This window comes from Simochromis diagramma, unplaced genomic scaffold (genome assembly GCF_900408965.1).
Source record: "Simochromis diagramma unplaced genomic scaffold, fSimDia1.1 OVJJ01000802.1, whole genome shotgun sequence".
NCBI classification, from domain to species: domain Eukaryota; kingdom Metazoa; phylum Chordata; class Actinopteri; order Cichliformes; family Cichlidae; genus Simochromis; species Simochromis diagramma.
Window position 1 is genome coordinate 7,455,414 of NW_024387492.1, and position 20,256 is coordinate 7,475,669.

At 38.8% G+C, this 20,256-nt stretch overlaps 1 protein-coding gene across 1 annotated transcript in view; it reads left to right on the plus strand.

The window, feature by feature from the left end:
* The window catches only part of nbas (NBAS subunit of NRZ tethering complex), a 177,459-nt gene that overhangs the window by 140,849 nt on the left and 16,354 nt on the right, over positions 1–20,256 (plus strand). The window contains exons 50-51 of the mRNA XM_040018563.1: positions 12,647–12,786; positions 19,475–19,622. Coding sequence (XP_039874497.1) covers positions 12,647–12,786; positions 19,475–19,622 — 288 coding nt within the window. The remainder of the gene's footprint in view (positions 1–12,646; positions 12,787–19,474; positions 19,623–20,256) is intronic.

The following is a 20,256-nucleotide window of genomic DNA, read 5'->3' on the forward strand; positions in this document are numbered from 1 at the left end:
CCCTACAGGCCTCGAGGCTTTGCCCTTTTGGTGTTTGCTTCTCTTTGCGCTCTCTCTCCCTCTTTTTTTTTTTTTTTTCTCTCCCCTAAACCTGCCCCCTCTTATCAACTCCGCTCACTTCCTCTGCATCGCTCATTTTCTGCCTCACTCTTCCCAGCCCGCTTTCTCCCCTCTTGTGAAGTGTGCGACCTCTGCAACTTTATTTTGCTCGTCGCTGGGGACATTAGCCAGAGCAGGTCAATGAATATTGATGAGCTCATTCAGAGCGCTCTCAGTAAAGGCCAGACAACGAGATCTCTGCATCCCATGGCTCCGCTGGCACTCCCAGTCCGATACACTGACATGCCCACATCCCGTGTTCTCTCCCTTCACTTTTTTTTTCTTCTTCTTGCCTCTCAGGTCAAGGACTGAGATAATTGCCAAGTCATAGAGAAGATTATCAGGTAGCTTTGTTGATGGGGGCAAAGGTTCACACAGTGTTTCACTAATAGCCCGTGTAAATTTAGGAAGAAACGGAGCATCTGTGACTTGAATTTGATGTTGAAGAGAAGCAGACTCATGGGTCACATTAGCTGAACGAGGCTGTCAGGTGTAGTGTTGCTTGTGATGCAGAGTATTTCAAAAAAATGAGTTTACCATGCACATTTTTGTTAGTAACCATTTTTGATTAATCTGTGCATGGCAATTGCAATCATATGCATGACCTTATCATATCGTTTTAAATTTTAAAATGTCATCACGAATTACAATTGGAAATTAAGTCTAGAAATGTGAAAAAGGTAATTTTTTTTTAAACAAAGGTCAAAAAGCAGCATTCTCAAGTATTACCCAACAGCAAAGTACATTAACTGCACACTTAAGTGTGTGTGTGAATGTGTGTGTGAATGGGTGGATGACTGGATATGTAAAGCGCTTTGGGGTCCTTAGGGACTAGTAAAGCGCTATATAAATACAGGCCATTTACCATTTTACCATTTAAGGGTGGAGATGAACTTGAACAAATTAGTGCAGTCTAACCTATGGGGATATTGAGCATGTAAATAATGGAACTTTAATTTAATAGTCACAAAAACTTGTTACTTTATCAGCGGAAGTGAGGAAGAGGAGGCAAAGTATGGGGTTTTTTGTGGGGTTTTTTTTTTGTGTTTATTTATTTATTTATTTTTTAAGAAACAATCAAATCTGGTTCAGGAATGTGTATATGTATAGCTTTTGAGATTAACTAGCCTTCCTGTCATGTTCGTGTTTAATCTGACCAATTTACAACTTAAAACACTCATAAATACCGTGTTTTACATCTGATTGCCTCAAGGCCTTATAATATCCTCCACACTATGCACATGAACATATAAAAGCGATGATCACGTCTTTCATTGACTTTTGAGTGTTTTAATCAACCTTGTTACATCTGTGGTGCGCCCCTGTGGGGTCGTTCAGTCAACAACCCACTGAAATGACCCACTGAACTGAATTTGGTGGTGAAAAATGTTTGTTATGCTAATTTAAGAGCTGTTAAAACAGACCGGTCAATTTTGAGCAGGAACACTAAAGTAAGGAGGTGAACAAAACTGGAGGGCTAGTGGAAAGACAAATTGTGTCTTGTAATTTATTGATGCTTTTATTTTTTGTTGTAATTGTATTATTTTTATTCCTATGTTCAGCACTTTGTTCAGTGGTTGCTGCTTTTAAAGTGCTTTATGAATAAAGTTGGTTGCTCACTTAATTTGGAGCAACTGGTCATGACAGTTCTTACTGCAAAACTTCTGCAAAACAGTTACCTGGACCAGAAATTGGTTTGAGTGGTTGTCATTTACTTTACATAGACAACCACCCAACATATTACATATTGACACAATTAGATGCCCAGGTATTTATAAAAAAAATGCTATCCCCCTTCATGCTGCTCATTTGATAGAAAGGGAGAATTGAGAGTGCTCGTCGTCGTGATTGGCAGTGGTAATAAGATGTGATGAGTGTGGGAGAGAGCTGCCAAGACGGACAGTGATGGACAGCACTCATCATTAACCCGTCGACCACAGTGTCACACCGGCAGGTGATGATTTGTTAACTATATACTTCCACCAGTCACTCAGTTGCAAGGAGGGAACTTGTGAGGAATGAAGGGATGGTGTCATGTGGTGCTGGTCTGCATGCGTGTGGTGTGATCTAATAACTGCAGCATAAATGGAGTTTTTATTTAAAGTTGCACTGACGGTATGAATGAGCGCTGTCTTGAAATATCAGTGTCCTTATTACTTACATCTTTCCACCATGAGGATGATATTTTGGTGTTTGTTTTTACAACTGGAGGGAGGGCTACCAAACAGTTTTTATCTTCAATGCTACTAACAATGACCGTCACAGGGCTCCTCTCAGTTACCATGACTGGCATGACAGTTTGTATAGTTTGTGTGTAGGGTTTTGTGTTATCTATTAGCAAAAATGGAGTTTAGTTTTCTTAATTATGATAAAGTTATCGATGATTATTGTGTTTTGATTCATTCATAGTTCAACTTAATGTAGGCAGCAAGTCATCATCCAGTTAGCCAACCGTTTTGCTTTGATTGTACAGTATGAACAGTGGGGAAAAACAGACTGAAGGCATACAGAGATTCACATTTTACCTGATATCCTTGGGTCGTTTAGCTCAAGCAATGCTGTGCCTCAGTTTTCAAGTATTTGTGGCATTAGTTATTTACCAGTTAACAGTGAATTTGAAGTTTCTATTATATATGCCTATCTAAATACTCTATATATTATTTTTTTTATATTTAGTGATGTAACATTATATTTAAGTTAGTGCTGTCAGCGTGCGTGGGGCTGCACGGCGTCAACGCGTTAGTGCAGTTAGCTCTTAACGTGTTAGCGTCGTCCAGCCCCACCCACGGGGCGATCCGCAGTAACTCGCTAACGGAGATTTGCCCGTTAATGCAGTTACGGCGTTAATGTCATTTTAAGAAGATTAACGCTGACAGCACTAACTTAAATTTATATATGGGCTGTGCATGATTGTGTTATATAGCACATATTATCCACAATCGTTTACACTGTAGTCTATAGCTTGACTGACAGTGCTGTTCATTACAGATTCTAGCCATAGGGTGTTTTGTTAAGGCAGACAGAGGCAGAGCTGTGACTCTGTGCTGTTTTTCTAAAATGAAGCTCTGATGAAAGTTATTGATGTTGAGAGTTTAAATGGTAATTATTAAACTTTAAAGAAACTTTAAAAAACCACTCAGAGCTTGACCAGCAGCACTGATTGTTGAGTCTAGGAGTTATTTGTCAGACTTCCCCCTTGCTGATTGTGAGTGATTGAGCTGTTTGTCTTCTACACTTACGGACAACTGAGATTTTATTTTTTTGAAGCCATGATTTGATTAATTAATAAAAAAAAAACTAGTGCATGTTGAAAATGTAAGCATTAATCATCAATCACTGTCATCAGAGCTGTATCTGATACGACTGCAGTAGGTTCCTGTCTTGACTGTAATCCGTTTAGTCTGCAGGTAATATATATATAAAAGCCTTTTACTGCATTAAGTAGTCGCTCTGTTTCACCGAATGTGAAAAGGAATGACTGCAGAAGTAGACGATAATTTAGTGGAGGTGGTCAACAGCTGTTGAATATTGCAGCCTTTTCATTTTCGGAGAGCTGTCAAAAGGAAATGTAGATATGAAGACTGTTTTCAGAACTCTGGTTGTCCCATCAAACCTCCAGCAAGTAAGCAATTACTCCAAGGGTTGCTCTGTTAAATCAATAATTAAACCTCAGCCTATGAACACTTTGGTTAAAAAAAACATGTGCAGTAGATTTTTGTCAAATGTTAAGCAGGCCCCTTATTTCCATATGTTTACTGACCATGTGATCATACCTTTCTTTATTTTATGTGAAGCTACAAAAGGTATCTACAGACTGCAACATCGTTATGCCCACAATCAGTTTTGAACTAAAAGAAGAAAACGTAGGGTCATAAATAAGTTTGTAGGGTCCTGGGAATTTGTTTTAATGGAGTAATGAGTAATTTGATGGGAGGCAACTTGTCTAGGAGCAATCGTTGTCCAACTTGGACTGACTGCAACCGCTCCCAGACAGTCTGCAAATAATTCCTGCCTAATTTATAAGAAGACAGATTCCCAACCTGTTGCAATCAGTCTGAGTCACTCTGGATTGATGAGCACAACTAATCTGCCATGCTTCTGGCTATAAAAGCAAGATTGCTGAGCATCTTTTTGCAGATAAGCTGTCTTACAGCAGCTGCGTCACTGCTTGTGGAGGAATTCCTCAATTTCTGTGAGGTTCTGGGTGAACTCTTGCTGGGCTTGCCGATTTATCTTTTATGACAGATAATTGCTGTATTATCACAAACAGACTGTATGTAATGGCCAACTTGACCCCATTCAATTGCAAACTTATAGCAGACTAACAGCAGCGTATTGCCATTTTATTGTCACCTTATTGCCGTCTTGGTTCACCAAGTGCTGCTGTGAAGATGGGATCTGACTGGGAATGGTTGCAGACCTGCTTCCCCATCTTTGAAGAAACCATTTCAAAGGCTGCAAGATCAAATGCTCATTGCACACAGTTGCAGTAATTCTATTTATCTGGCACTCTACAACTACTGTTGTCCCTAAATAGATTTTTAGCATTAATTGAAGCTTGGCAGTCAGTGGACTTTCCACCAACATAATCACCCCAAACATACACACGTGCTCATACACATATGCTCAAGTCAAATAAAGCCTGATTTGGCTTCTTTTTTTTTTTTTTCCTTAAAATGTTGCTTTATATCAGTCCCCGGTTTTAAATTTAAAAATTCCACCAGAATGCTGTCAGAAATTGAGCAACTACCAAAAAAATTAATGGGGTTAAATCTATGAACAGTATAATGATGTTATTATTGAATACTGACTTTGTAGGTTGAAGAACTGTGATTATGGGCTTTATGGAGACTGTTCTATTTATAACACTTTATATTTTTACTATAACAATAATATAAAATATCAACAATTTACAAACTAGTGCAAAAATGAGTACTTTTCTGTCTTCTTAACATAAACCAACAAAGGAATACCAAAAAAGAAGGTTCCTCTGCTCTGTAGCTTGTGCAACTTTTTGAAGATATTTAGATTATGCACTAAAAAAAAAAGAGTCTAGTAACTCTTAACCAGCTCACCTGAAAGCACAAACATTAACACTAAGCTTGGTATGGCATAGCATGGCCTGGTTGGGCGTCAGAAACATGAGTGAGTGGCATAGGCCCTAAGCTGGCATAGCCAGGTGGTCAATTTAATGTATGGACCATTAGTCTCTAGTCTAGTCACTCGCATTAGAACATGTAGGCAGGGAGGGAGGGAGAAAACATACTGTCAACCTCAGGTGCAAATAATGCATTGCCAATTATGTCTCTGGGTCGTAACAAGAGGAGAGGCAGTTCTTCAAGCCTTGGCACCCACTATACTCTAACATAGCTTCATAGCTTCATGCTCAAGCAATATCGGTATGTTTGCAAAATGTAATAAATGTTATGCCGTACCTGTCAGGCACTTAGTAATTACTTCAAACCTTCTCATGCCCTTAAACATCTATGTTGCACTGTACACTGCTTTTAGGGTGGATGTTGACAGTCCTCAATAAAATGGGTAGAAGGCAGGTTTTTCAGTTAAACGGAAAGGCAGTCCTTCGCTTAACTTTTATGCTTTGAGTACCTATAGACAATTTTTTTTAGTGTTGTTTTGTATGCTGACATATGAAATACATTAGCTAACATGTCAAAGCATAAAAATTTACTTTAACAGTATATAAGACAAAAACTTTAACCCATAAAACCCTGCTCAGGTTGGTGCTGTGACCTGCAATAATAGTGTTAATAATGCTTGAAAAATGAAAGATTTTTACAATTTGTTCAAGTTGATTTAAATATAAGCCTTTTAATAAGGGAATATTTCTTTAGTTTTATGTGTACTGAACTAAGTCCTCTTAGTCACTTAACCAACAACAAGCTATTATAGATTTGTTCAGTTCATTTAAAAGGATGCCATAAATTGTAAAATGATAAAATGTACCGAAGACGGCGTATGGGGCTCATTTCATTGGAATATTATGTTTACCCCTGAAGAATTATTGTTCAGCATTTAGGGTATTCGTTCTAAAATTATCTACAGTATTACCTTCAAGTGTGATGAAAGCCGTGCATATTTAACAGACCACAGCTGAACACTTTGATGCTGGAATATTTATTTAGTGGGATCTTATAGCTTAAGGAAAGACTGTGACATATGGTGAAAACTGTTTCACAGGCGTTTATGGAGCTTTGTTTCTCTGCTTCTTCTCTGCGTGCATGTTTGCATGGTCCTCATTGTGTTTTGTGTGTGTCTCTCCATTAATGGAGTGAAAGCAGTCTCATGCAAGTGACTCTTTCATCTGTCTACCCCCTCAAACACACTCGCATACACATATAGTTTCTCTTTCTAAAGCAGTAAACGTCATCTGGACTTGTCTGCTGCGGTCTTTTATACTTCATCTCCATTTCTATCCTCTGAGAACTGTATGTGTTTTTGCCCATGAGGTTTCTGACAATCTTTTTTTTTGCTTTGCTATTGATGTGGTCCTATCTCTTTCTCACACACTGGCACTCTTCCTGTCTTTTTTTCCCCTCCTATTTTATTATCATATGCTGATAGCAGAGTTAGAATGCATTGCCATTTTTCAATTTGCAAAGCGAGAACCTTTTGGACTACACAACACTGTTTTTGGCAAACTACAACCAACTCTGATTACTGTTAGTCTTTTTCAAAAAGGTGAAAGCAGTTTTTTTTTTCAGCTTTAGGAAGATTTACAAGGTATGACATTTCAGTCAATCTTTCTAACTCATGTAATGCTGTGTAAGCTTTTAGACGAGACCAAGAGGAGACTGCTGTAGATTTGAAAGGAAAATGTTTTTCCCATCTCCCTTAAAGCAGGACTTTTACCACTCAGCAGTGCAGCATGTTGATATGTAAGGCTCTCCTTGGCTGTTTTGTCTTCATTTCATAATGTGTCAGATATTCTTCTTGTAAAACAATGCAGACTTTTAAACTTTCAGTTATACTGATAAGTCATGTGAAATAAACCTAAACTAAATAAACCCTAACTGCTTCCAAAAAAGGAACGTCTCATATTATACAGCCCTTACTTATCATTTTAAAGTTTAAAGTTTATGACAATACAATTAGAAAAATTGTTAAAAATGTCCTTTGGACAGATGAGAAGAAATGTCAAACCAAGCACAGCACAAACGCCTCATACCAACTGCTGAGCTCGGAGGTGCAGGCTCATGATTTGTTTGGGGGTTTTTTGGGGGGTTTTTCAGCAGCTGCACGTGAGGACCTTGCAATCACTGACTTGCCTGTGCCAGAGTATTCTAGAGTGAAGTTTGAGGTTTTCTGTCCCACAGTTAAAGATTGGCCCAAACTGGGTCATGCAACAGGATAATGATCCCAAGCAGAGCAGTAAATCTAAAATCGAATGGCTGAGCTGAAAAAGAAAAAAAATGTGTGGGCCTAATATCCTCCACAATGATGTGAGAGACTGAAGAAGTCATACAGAAGATGATCACTTCGTTATTGCTGCTAAAGGTGGTTCTACGAGCTACTTGATCATAGGGTGGTTCTACAAGACACAATTTGAAGATTTGCAAAAAGAATTCCAGATTTTTGATTTATCCATCATTGTTTACTGTTATGCAACATTAAATACACTCAGGCAGAAGGTCAGAAGGCAGCAGAATTTGTGGCTATATTTTATATAGGTTTTTCCCTTTGCATGTTAGTGATTTAACATATTTGTATTTTCGCTTACAGTGTTTCTGTCTGGGTTTCCAGAGCCAAGTCACGATTTCCAATACAGATAGTGTGTGTTATTAATAGAGACTGTGTTATCCTGGAGACCTGAATATTACTGCCATTCCCGCAGTTTTTCAGATGTTGGTGAACGCCTCATTTCTATCTCCCTGTCCCTACTTTTTTGAAACATGCTGGCTTCGAAATCATAATCATTTTAAAAAGAGCCTCATTGTTTCTGTTTCAGTTTTTAGTGTTTTGTACAAAGTGTTTTTAAATCAATGATTTGTCTCGAAACTTCATAGCAAACATTATTAGATGGAGATGGCCATTTTGCAGTGTCCCATTGCAATTGCATATCAAGACACACACAAGCAGTTTCAGTTCTTCATCCTGCTGAAAAGGCTGACAGAGGGTAATAAAGCAGCTACTGGTAACTGCTCATTGTCATGTTTCATTTACTTCCACCTCCCCCTGTCTGCTTTCTTCATTTCCATGCTTTCTTCTTGTTCTCTATGTTCATGTCTATCTTTTTGTTAGCACCGTGGCTACCTCCAGGCACAGTGGGCGAGCAGTTTAGCATGCTGTTGTCATAACTTAACAGCAGCGTCGGCTGTGCAAGCAGAAAAGAATTGTTTTTTTTATACTTAAAATTACACGCAGTTTGTACTTTCACCCTGTGCAACCATTTCTCTCTGTCGGTATTACGGCATATCATATTGTTTGCTGATCTCTCAGTGGGAGCGGCTGCAAGTAGTTTACAAGAACTGAAGTGTTAATTTCTGTTTTTTTCCACACTTACTCAATTTGGTTTTAAGGGAAATGTGTGGTAGAAATTTTTTCTACACCTTATCTGTAATATATAGTATTTCCATGTGATTATTTAAAAGAAATTAAAAAAGAGCAATCCATACCATTTCTAACATACGTTTTACTGCCTAAAGTGTCTTTTGCTGCCTCTTCTTTATTGCTAAACAACTAAAGCTTTTTCAAGCACTGCTGGTTAAAGCTGCTGTTTTCGGTTGATTTGTTTTATTTTCACACAATAGAGAAATATTGCACAGTGGATATGGTATGGTATTTTTTCCTGATAACCTATAGCACTTTATGTTTTCCTTGGCTTTAAAAATAAACCATTGGTTCTGCAGCACTGAGGTAGTTCTATGAACATAGTAATGATTCCCACTTATGTGACACCTGATAAACACAACATTAAGGCCATTTCTTTTATCACGCTTACTAAAGCCACATACACAGTGCTTAGGATGGAAAAATCAATGCCTGACCTGCTGTTGCTGTGCTATGATTGGTTCTGTCTTGAGGGGGAAAAAAAATAAAAAAAATAGTTACTTTACAGATGTTGTTATCCATACAGGAGATCAGTGCTTGATTTAAAAAAAAAAAAAAATTAACATTAAAAAAAAGAAAGACTTTTTAGATAGTAGGAATGTGGTGTGTGGGTATTTGCAGCCTTTGTATGCACACAGGAGATTTACAACTCCACCACTGGGAATGACACAGATCCACACACCACCTCACATCTGCAAAAAACACAATATGTTTATTAGTTTCACATGGCAACTAATTTGGTGAAAATCTTTGATGAAATAAAACAAAAAAATCTCAGCATTGATTTGTAATTGCGGTTTGAGTTTGGCTGTGGGCTGTGATTTGATACGTGACTTATAAATATGAAAACGTCCGACATATTCTCTGAACAACTTAAGATGAGAGGGGTGCACAACAACGCAAGATTATTGTATTAACAAGTATGTTGAGGTTAAAGACAGTATCACGAAGTTTACCCTTTTTAACTTATGACGAGTAAACCTAGTCTAAAGCAGGTTATGTTTAGAATTTCTGTTTAAAATCACATCTTTAAAAAAACACACATTTCAATGACTACTTTGATTTTTCATTCTCTACTGAGAGAATATGTTTTATTCTTGCAACATGGTGAGCTGCAGCTTAAAGAGGCATACTGTAAAGTTGGTCCACAGCAGAATTCGAGTTTATTTGATCCAGAAATTATATTTTCATATTCATCCTATATATCAGATTTAATGCCAGATCTATTTTATACAGATGAAATTAAACCTAATAGACCAGAGATTACAAAACTTTACAATGTCTTCACCTTTTAAATTTTTTTTTTATGACAGTGACTGAAGTAGGTTGCAGTTGATTGGTCAGTTTTTTGCCAAAAAATAGAGCTGACAAGTCAAATGCCCCGTTTAACTGAAGCAGATAGCTTGGGTTGACAAAGACAGCTGATAACCAGTGTCGTGATACGTTTTATCTCTGACTGAGATTTTAGGTTTTGCCAGGCCAGCTAACACAAAGAAAGCCTGGCTATTTAAAACTTGCTTAGTAGTACACATCTCATAAAAGCCTGCAAATGAGTCAGAGTCAGATTTAGGGTGAGTAACGCGGGGGCTACAGAGATTTAGGAAACTAATTCTGAAGAAAATCTGGGAGGAATTAGCAAAATGTGCTATTTTGAAAGCAAAAGAAAAGAGTGACGAAAGAATTTTCACTGCAGGCAAGCTGGTTTTAAATAATTGTCAAAAAACATAAACTTGATTATTACAGAGCTACCTGCGGGTAATTAAAATGCTTTATTTTGAGCACACCTGATGAATTACTGTTTCCAGGCATTACAGTATTTTGGTGCAACACCTTTGGCAAAGAAGAATAAATATAATTTGGGACAAGGATCCTCGAGGCTTCGCTGCATGGTAATAAGGGGAAGAATAATCAGAACAAACACAATAGGGCTCCGGCTGCTTTGCTCCATGTAGGGTCTTAATTATCACATGCTATGTTGCCTTGCTGTCTAAAAGCATCAATATTAGGATGGGCAAAGGGTGGGAAGACGTGGAACGCAGATTGAAAGTATCTGACAGTGCTAAACAGTTTTTAAATAGTAAATTTGATGTACATCATATTTACATTGGTTTATTTCCCTCGCTAATATATTTCATGGCATCTGCTAACAGTTTCACTCCCCCCTCCCTCTTCCGTTTGCCCTCCTGCACTCTGTTCATTGTACAACGCCACAGAGGAAATGTTGGTTTTAATCACTAGGCATAATTAATTGACATCCTTCCTTGTTAAGAAAATAAAAGCCTCAGAGCCACAAAGTAATTGACAGAGTTAATTTGGGGGACAACTGTAGGTGAGTTTTGACGTGTGTGTGTGAGTGGGCAAGTGAGACGATGCAATCTGATAGCCTTTTGTATGCGAAAGAGTTTCTATTTGGATGCATCTGGGTGCACTCGCCGTTTATCATTTTTCCATTCCAGGGGGAACATATAATCAGAATATTATCGGGGAATCCCAAGGTCTCACATACCCTTGAATTTTCATAGATAATGAATAAATGTGTCCATAAAACTTTAAAAAGGCATCAATAGTTAGAAAATGTTCAGTATTCATAATGCATTAAAGCAGTAATAATGATGAACAAGCTCTGGGTTGCGGTTTACATTCAGGGATGGATTTGAGAGCTTTAGATTGCAGTGAGAGCTTTTTACAGGTAGTTAAGATTCCATTTCTGTTTCCCAAGTGACCTCCATTTCCAGAAGGTCCAGAGCTTAAGCTTTACTCATTTATTGCTCCATCCTCCATCACAAGGCAATTGACTACAACACTGGGCGTGTATCTGTTATGCTGCCAGTGGTTTAGTGCATGATTAGACATTTATAACATGTCTCAGAAGAACTTTAGTCGATTGCCACGACTTTTGCTGTTTATAACAGCATTGTGCAGTAAAAATATGTTTCTGTATATTTTTGAGGTTGATTTTTCCATTGAAGCATATTTTCGAATGATTCGGGGTTCATTTTTTTTCCCCCTCGGCTGTATATGAGTGCTTTAGAGCTAGATGTCAGCCAATAAACGAGTGGGATCTGTGCCATGTGCATGGATTTAAAACCATTATACAAGTAAAGTATCGCTAGGAATAGAATACAAATCCAGTCGTATAAATGTGAGCGCTCCACCAAGGCTGACACCGTTCCCCGAGTCTGGCTGCTAGTGATGCATGTGTGTGCGTACATGTGTTTGTGTGTGTGACACAGCCTGTCTTGCAGCAGCCTTGCTTTGGCAGGTCATAGTTTTCCCCTCAGAAATCAGCCGCTCTCTGAACTGTTAAATCACACTAGAAGCCAACCTTTGAGAAGAAAATTAATTACTTTCCCTCCTCCTCCCTCTCCTCCTCCTCTCATTTCTTCCATATTATCCCTCCCTCATTCCTTTTCATTCTCTTTTCTCACATTCTTTCCCCTCAGTCGTTTTTTCTTTTTTCAAATAAAGTTGGCCACAGGTGACTTTTTTTTTTTTTTTGAAAATAACAATGAAATGTGCCATTACTCTTAAAAGCCTTATTCTTTAGATTCGCTGGCTTTGTAGCTTTGATGGAGCTCTAGATTGACTGTGTGTGACTGTGCAGTTCATTCGCATCTTGCTTTGGCAGGAATATCGTGCCCACAATCTTTAGTGAAATCATTATGTTGTCAAGTTTGTTGAGAGCTTTCTTAATTTGAAATCAATGAAATGGGCTCTATCCATTTTTGCGTATGGTGTGTAGTGGAAATAGCCCGCCCGATGACTAAGATGAGCGTCTCAGTGGATGATGCTGGCATTCGCTGTTATGTTTATCATCAACGATACACATAAGGCAGAATTTTAACAGAAACAGGCATGCTCGATGTTCAGTGTCCTGGGTAAAGCTCGCAATCAATGTTCTCGTAGCTGCCATTTTGTTTTCATTCCAAATTGATTTGCCTTCCTCACAACCCGGTTTCTCTTTTTACCTTTTTCTCAGATTCAGATAGAGGATGTGGAGAATGAAGAAAAACGATACAGCCTTTTCCAGGAGCTGTTGGAAGCGGCGCAGAAGTGGGAAGACTTTCAGTTGCTCCTTCTTCTCCTCCAAGCATGGCCACCTATGATGAAAGAGGAAGTGTAAGACGAACGTCCATCTTATTTCGTGTTAATGATTTAACAGTGATGATTTAACAGGACAGTGCTGACATGGCTTCTATAAAGACTGATTATCAGTTTAAAAAAAAAAAGTTAAGTATTGTAAGTGTTTAAAAACAGCTGTGGAGTAGTGAAGACTTATATGCTGAACCTTATCTTTGACAGAGCCAGGCTAGCTGCGCATCCTTCCAGTAAACTATGTGAGCTCTGCTGTTGGCTCTTGTCTAAAGTTCAGTGGACTGAATATGAGACAGAGCAGAATTAACTGTCAGCAAGAAAAGAAAAAAGCCTCAAAGTATTTTTTTGAGCACATCTATTGTGGTTGTTACATACTTTTTAAATGTTTTTTAAGCGTTTTTATAGTTTTTAAGGCTGTATTCGTGTTTTGCAAAAATCTTGCATCTAATTTCTTTATATTTTTCTTCCTAGCTGCCAGACTTTCTTATGATTTTAATGTGGTCCTGAGCAGTATTTCTCTAGGTTTTCTGAAGTTCTTCAGAAAGTTTGGAGTTTTTCTTTGGATGTTGGCTTCTTTATCCACACATTCTCAGTCCAGTCCATGCACCTGACAATTTTCAAAAGAATGTTTTTATTTTTTTAAATATATACAAATATATATATATATATATATAGTTAAGCCATTTAACCTGCTGATCATTCAAGGGATGAACAGACAATCCAAAATTATCAACTGAAATTGTCTTTTATGTGTGAGCACATAACTGCACCTAATTCTCAATTTTCTAGTAAAATATAAAGAAGCAAGAAGTGAGTGGGTCGAGACTTTTGCACAGTACTGTGTGAAAGTTTATTTCCCCCTGTTTGTAATTATATCTGAAATATCACTATGTGCCCAGAAATACCAAAGAGGCAATTTCTAGGAAAATATTTTATAAATATAAAACATAAATATCCAATAATGCAGTGTATTAGTGTAGCATATAATGGTGCTGGGTGGAGTAACTCTTCCTTTTAAGTGTTTAAATATATGGTGCTTCATGGCAATACATACGTCTTTTCAATTTGTTCATCATTACTTGCTACATATTAAATAAGGTTGAGTTACCATGGTAACATGTCTCCAGAAGGCAATATGACTCTTAGGAAGGCACGTGAATGGACTAATTAGTGGAGTTATAATGTGTTGACAATAGTATTCATATTCCATACATGATGCGTGGTATGGGATTCCTCACAATGCCATGTTGTTAGCCTTATTATTCACACGTTCATATGTACTGAATTTAAACTCAAACAGTGTAAATATTTCATTGTCTGTGGTTTGGAGGTAGTAATTAAAATATCCCATTGATGCTGACTGTGTGGAGAATACTATTAGTGTCGCGGCTCATATGGTGTCAATTAATTTTCTCTCATTTTTGTCGCCTCTCTCTGCTGGTGCCCTCTCAGCATCTTCAGTGAATTTAAAGTTAAAAATATAAGTGCTGTTTCACTGCTTTGGGTCAAAGCAGCCACTTAAAGTGAGTGATTCTGTGTGTTTTGTTGCTTCACAAACACCCATAGACACTTTTTAAAATGTAGTTTCTTTATTAGATTTGTTGCTTTGGGAAATGGGAACGCATGAGGACACGGACATTTTAATGGGCAACTTCTATGGACTGCCTTTGCGTTTTACTAAGAGCTGGTGGTGCCTTTTATCTCCTAGATGCTGTGTACATAGACTTTTAGACTCGGAAATCACAGAGCCTCGGGCTCTGTCCTTCTTGCACCAGCTGATGTCTTATGAGCCACAGTAAGGGTTGGCTATATTATCAATAAACCCTAATGATGTGATTGCTCTTCCCCTGCTCCATTGTTCTCAATTAAAAGCGAGCCGTTCTCTGAGGACCACAGAGACAAACTGGTTAATGTTCCTTGGATTTTATCCTTCCAGCTCAATCAAAGCAAGGTTCTTTTGCAGTAGTTGTAATACACTCGTGATAACTTGAAACTTTATTTATAAATGTGTGTATATTTTATAAGTGTGTGTAGGATCAGTCCAACTGCGCCTTCACAGTTAACTAAAAGTGCAAAAAATTAAGACGGGGAGCTCAGAGAAAAGCTTTCGGGATCAGACATTCAATACTGGGATCTACTGTATGGCAGTTAGGGGCTTCGATATTTGAGGGAAATTTTTGACAGTGATATTTATGATGTTATAGAAAAAAATGTAGTGAACAAGTATTGGTGATTGCAGCTCTCAGACAGGAGCATTTTTTGTGCAAACAAAACAAAGAGCATTCTCCATCCTCCTTCTCCAGTGAGTTACAGTCACTGATGGCAGACTATGTAATTCATAGTGTAAATCTATTGACTCAAGGTGCCAGTAAGAGTAGCAGCAGGATTATAGTATCACATTAGTGACACAGCCTTATATACAGTGACAAATGTAAGCGCATAAGTAGCATGCTTAATACTTTAGTTTAAAAGTAAAAATAAAGTAACCAGGATGCTTTATCTTGGATAGAGCTTTTATACAGGTTGTTTATGTCATGGTCCTGGGTGAGTGACCCAGTGTTTTGTAGCTGTTTCATTTGTGTTTCTTGATTATTTGGTATTTAGGGTTGTCACTGTTAATATTTTTGGTTCTGTTCTAGTAATTCTTTTTCTCAGTTTTTGTATTTTGAGCTCCTTCTGTTCTGTGTGACTGTGCCTGCCCTGGTCCCACGTCTCTGTGTTTCCTCCCTGTTGCCATGTCTGATATCTTAGTGTTAAGCTCGTGTCTGTGCATACCTGTTATATTTCCTGTTTTACTTTGAAGGTCCTTGTCTTATGTGAATGTGTCTGGCTTTGCTTCCCTAGTCTCGTTAGCCCTGATTTCTCCCAGCTGTGTTTCCCTCCTGTCTCCTATTCCCTGATTACTCCACTGTGTATATAAGCCCTGTGTTTTCTTCTGCTTGCTGCTGCTTCGTCTGTGTTGTCTCCCTGTGTAGTCTCCCTGTGTAACCTCTGTGAGTTTCTCCTTCTGTGCATTCAGGTTTCAGTTCAGTTTCATTAGTTTTCCCAGTTTAGAGTTTCCTTAGTTTCTGCATATGTCATCTCCGCTCCTGTTGTGTTCTCCACTCAGCTCGCTCTCATCACAACCTCGGCCTGCATTTGGGTCCTTACCTCACCTCCACACGGCTTGCCTCGTCAGCCGTGACAGTTTATAGCCCTCATTTTCTCCATGTAACGACATCAGTCATTTCCATTCAGCATTTGCTCCTTCTATCATATAAAATGCAGCTAACACGTGCTCCAGCGATACTCAGCTTGGTCCATTTTTGACTTCTGGGCTGCTAGTATTGATGCTTCACGTGCCTTCATAACCTGGTTGTACCCAACAGTTTGTTTTTGCCTCAACTAGTAAAACGAACTTGATGTTTTTAGCTGTAAAGCGAGCAGTTTTCTTGCATATTGTACAAGTGTTGCCTAAGCATTCTACTTTAGAGGTTGTTGAAGTAGCTCCCTTTTTACTAAATCATCATTGGAGGCTGACACGGCTCTCACTCTTAAACATGCTTGTCTTGTTGTTGTGCTCGCATGGCGGAGCTATATCATTAATATTTTAATATGAAACAATTTAATTACACAAAAAATTTATACCGGTATCACGCACGCTACGATATGGTCAGTCTTCAGTTTAAACTTGGGAAGTGTCATAACCCCAGTTATGACAAATGTTTCAGCGAAATAAGAGTAAAAGCTTTCATTTCCACCACAGCTGGAGGACTGTGGAAATTAGGCACGTAAACCCATTGTTGTTCAAGATTGAATGGATCCAGTGAATTAATTCAGATGTTTGATGATTATCTGTTTATGCTCAGTCGCGTTAAAAACAAGCGGCAGGTTAACAGCGTGTTAACACGTGCGTTCCTTTTTAAATGTCTCTTTTTGTAAAGAAGGCAGTAAGCATTATCCACCTCTCATTCTCGTAGTGCGCCTGTTGACTTCGGTTTTATATAAATGGAGCTGTACAGTGTTTGATCAGCAGCTGTCTTTGACTCCACAGTAGTTTCATCTGCTGAAAAGCAGGTAAAGCTTCTGAGTCTCTTGGAAAGATCTGACTGTGGAAATAGGCAATTACTGTACAAACTGGTGAAGAATAGATTTTTATTTTATTTTTCATCTGGACTCTTTTGTCTGTCAGTTTGAGTCATCTTCAAGCTCATGATGTCCATAAAGTACAAAAGAGGATAAAGTTGGTTGTGAATGGGGAAACAAATAAGTGGGAGATGAAAACAGTTTCCAACAGAAGAACATATTTTTTTAGCTATTGGCAGTTTAATGGACAAAATGAAAAACATTACTCAACAGTCCATTCATAATGGGCACCAGGGATGTCATTAGATGTGTTGAGACTGATGTAAAAAGCCAACACACACACACAGACACACATATACATATTCAGTAGAGAAGCACTAGAAGAGATTAGGGGTTTGTTCAACTCTGCTGCTTCAAGGTCACCCCAATTTCCAATGAAACTCCACTGCTTTTGTGAGCCTGATAGCTACAGTCGGACCTCTGGGACAGTCAGCTATAATCATTTGTTTTAACCGCAGACTGTTTTATCTGTTGTCTTGTTGCATCTGTCTTGTACATTCAAATGTGAGCGTAAAATCAGCCTGTACATATGTCTTTTTGTTTTTTTCTCATTTGTTTTGGCATCCATACTTTATTCATGTTGTAGCAAATTAACAAACAGCAACTGCGCTGTAATGTACTTACTCCAAGCCCGAAATTCTGCTCAGAGCCACATCTGCTCTGCATATTTTGTTCTTTCTTTCTTTTTGGTGCAGTGATGGCTACACGTGGAGCTCATAATTTGGAACACAAAACTCAGAATAGCTTAACCTTCAAACGCCTCATTTTAGATGCTGACTGCATGAGGACTTTATCTCTGTGCAGAACACATGGTTAACCTTAACTACTTGTCTGACTCAGCACTTAATCCTGGTCGGGATGGAAGTGTGCCATTGTGTGTGTGTGTGTGTGTGTGTGTGTGTGTGTGCGTGCGTGCGTGCGTGTCAGTATGAGGATTTGCTTCAGTGAGACCATAAGAGGCTGTTTTGGGAGCCATACTGAGTGTTGCATCTGAAAAGCTTCTCCTTTAGTCTGTCCGCATAAACTGAGTCATGATTCAAAGCACGAATGGAGGCTGGCTGTGACTCACACTGCACCCTTTGACAGATTTGGCGAGCACACAGACGCTCAAAAAGTCGCATGCAGCAGTACCTTCCTGTCCCCTGGAAAAGCACAGGAAGCGGTAGCGTGCCAGCAGCACAAGCGGATTCTGTTTGTTCCCATGGCCGTATCATCCAAAGGTGAAGCAGCTCGTCTGGACAAGACACCCCGGAAGTGGGATGGAGAGCTGCCTCTTCAGCTAACAGACAGACACAGGAGCCCTGCTGTTCTCCCTGCTGTCTCTTTATCGCGCTCTGTCTCTTTATTTTGACGGGCCTTTCCATCGTTCGCTGACACTCGGTTCTTTTGCAGAGATGCTCACACACTCACAAGCCTACTTAAGAAAATGCTTAACCTCCTAATCTGACTCTAGAGTTTCTGCTTCCCATCATACGACCAAAGATCGGTCCGAATGCAAAACATTATCATTTGATACAAAGCGCATATTCATATCAGATTCCTCATGATCTCCTCTTCCTTTGCTCTCCCCTTCAATATTTAATGCACTGCTTGTCATTTTAATCACATACACAACTTCCAGCAGCACTGGCGTGTCAACATGTATTTTCGAAGCACTCAAAGTGCCTCTACTTTTCTAACAAGTTCAGAATTTATTTATTTTTCTCCATACATTGTATTAATATTTACAACCTCACCAGGACTCAGAAATGTGCTTTGATTCCCCTCGTGTAGCCTGATGCAGATATAATGAGGCTTTGGTTTTGCATTAGACTACAACCTCCGCAGCCACTAAAATTAATAACTGTTGGCAGTTACAGAGGCACTAATATGACTCTGTGCCATGCTAAGGGTAATAGTAATAAAATTAATTACTTCAACAGGGTCAATGCATCATTCGTGGCATATTTAAACCGATAATGAGTTGTTCCATGGTTTTTGATTTTTGTCTTCCATGCCCTCGTGTATTGATAAAGATCCATGAAGGTTACACCGGTGTTTGCCGGCTTTGGCTGAGGGCGCGCATTTGCTCTAGAGGCGCTAGTGTGATGCCTGTCACTGGCATTAACACAGAGGTGAGGGAAAATATAGCGTGCAGGTGTTTAATATTAATTGCACGAGAATATGTACTTACATGTCAGTGTTGGAATGAATTTGTTTATCTTTAGGCTTCTTGATCACCCTCTCTGCTTTCTTAACAGCCTGAGATTTGAATGGAAGTTGATGCTGTTATTTTTGCACATTTTTGTACACTTTGGTGTATACGCAGTGATCATCTGCCAGTTGCTGTCTCACAGTATTACCATTTGGTCACATGGGGGTATGTACATAGGAATGGATGAAAAGCATTAGAGTAATTTTACATGTTGCACTTTTGTTCTTTTCCAACTTTTCTTGACATAAAGACACCATCAAAGGCAGCTGTTTTCCCTGTGTACTGTTTACCAGTGCATTTCCTCTTTATGTCAATCAGAGAGGACAAAGAAGCTCAACACAACTCTACACACAGACACACATTTGTAAGTCTTTGTTTTTCTCTTGTCTGCAGGGCAGAGTCAGAGCATAACCCCTGGGTGGTGCTAACCTCAGCCTTACTGACCCGCTGCAAGGGATCAGAGGTCAAAACAGACCTGGGTCAGCAGGTTGTCACCATGGTGAGATCTCTCTATAACAGCAAACACAAGCTCCCTGTGCAGGTAATCAGATAATACTCTGTATTTTTTGTTTGTGAATGTCTAGCCTTTTCTTTGTTGCAGTAAACTTGAAAGTGTGTTAAAGCAGTAAATCTTTATTTATTTCAGCAAAATTAAATTGATATGGAAATACATTCACCAAAGTACTGCATAAGAGTCCTCTTACTCACCCGTACCTCTGCATAAAATGAAAATAACAGCAAAAGAAAATTCATTTTTTATTTAATGCCAGCAACACCTTTCGCTCCAGTTAAAACAAGGGCATGTTTACCACTGCGTTGCATCATCTTTTCTTTTAATAACACATAAAAAGCATTTGGAAACTGAGGATACTATTGTAGTGTTGAAAGTGAACTTTTTTCCTCCCATTCTTGCTTGCTGTGGGAGTTCTCTTCTTAACAGATCAGGCTTCTTTTGTCATATTATTTTTATTCAGCTTCAAAGTGTGCCAAATGTTGTCAGTGCTTGAAAGACCTGGATTGCAGACAGGCCATTTCAGCACTTGCAGCTTTTTGAATTCACAGCTGCAGAAGTATGTATGGGAGTGTCTTGCTGAAACAAGCAAGAACATCTGAAAGGCAGTATATGTAGACGGTACAGCAACATCAACCCTCCTACTGACGTATTTCACATACAC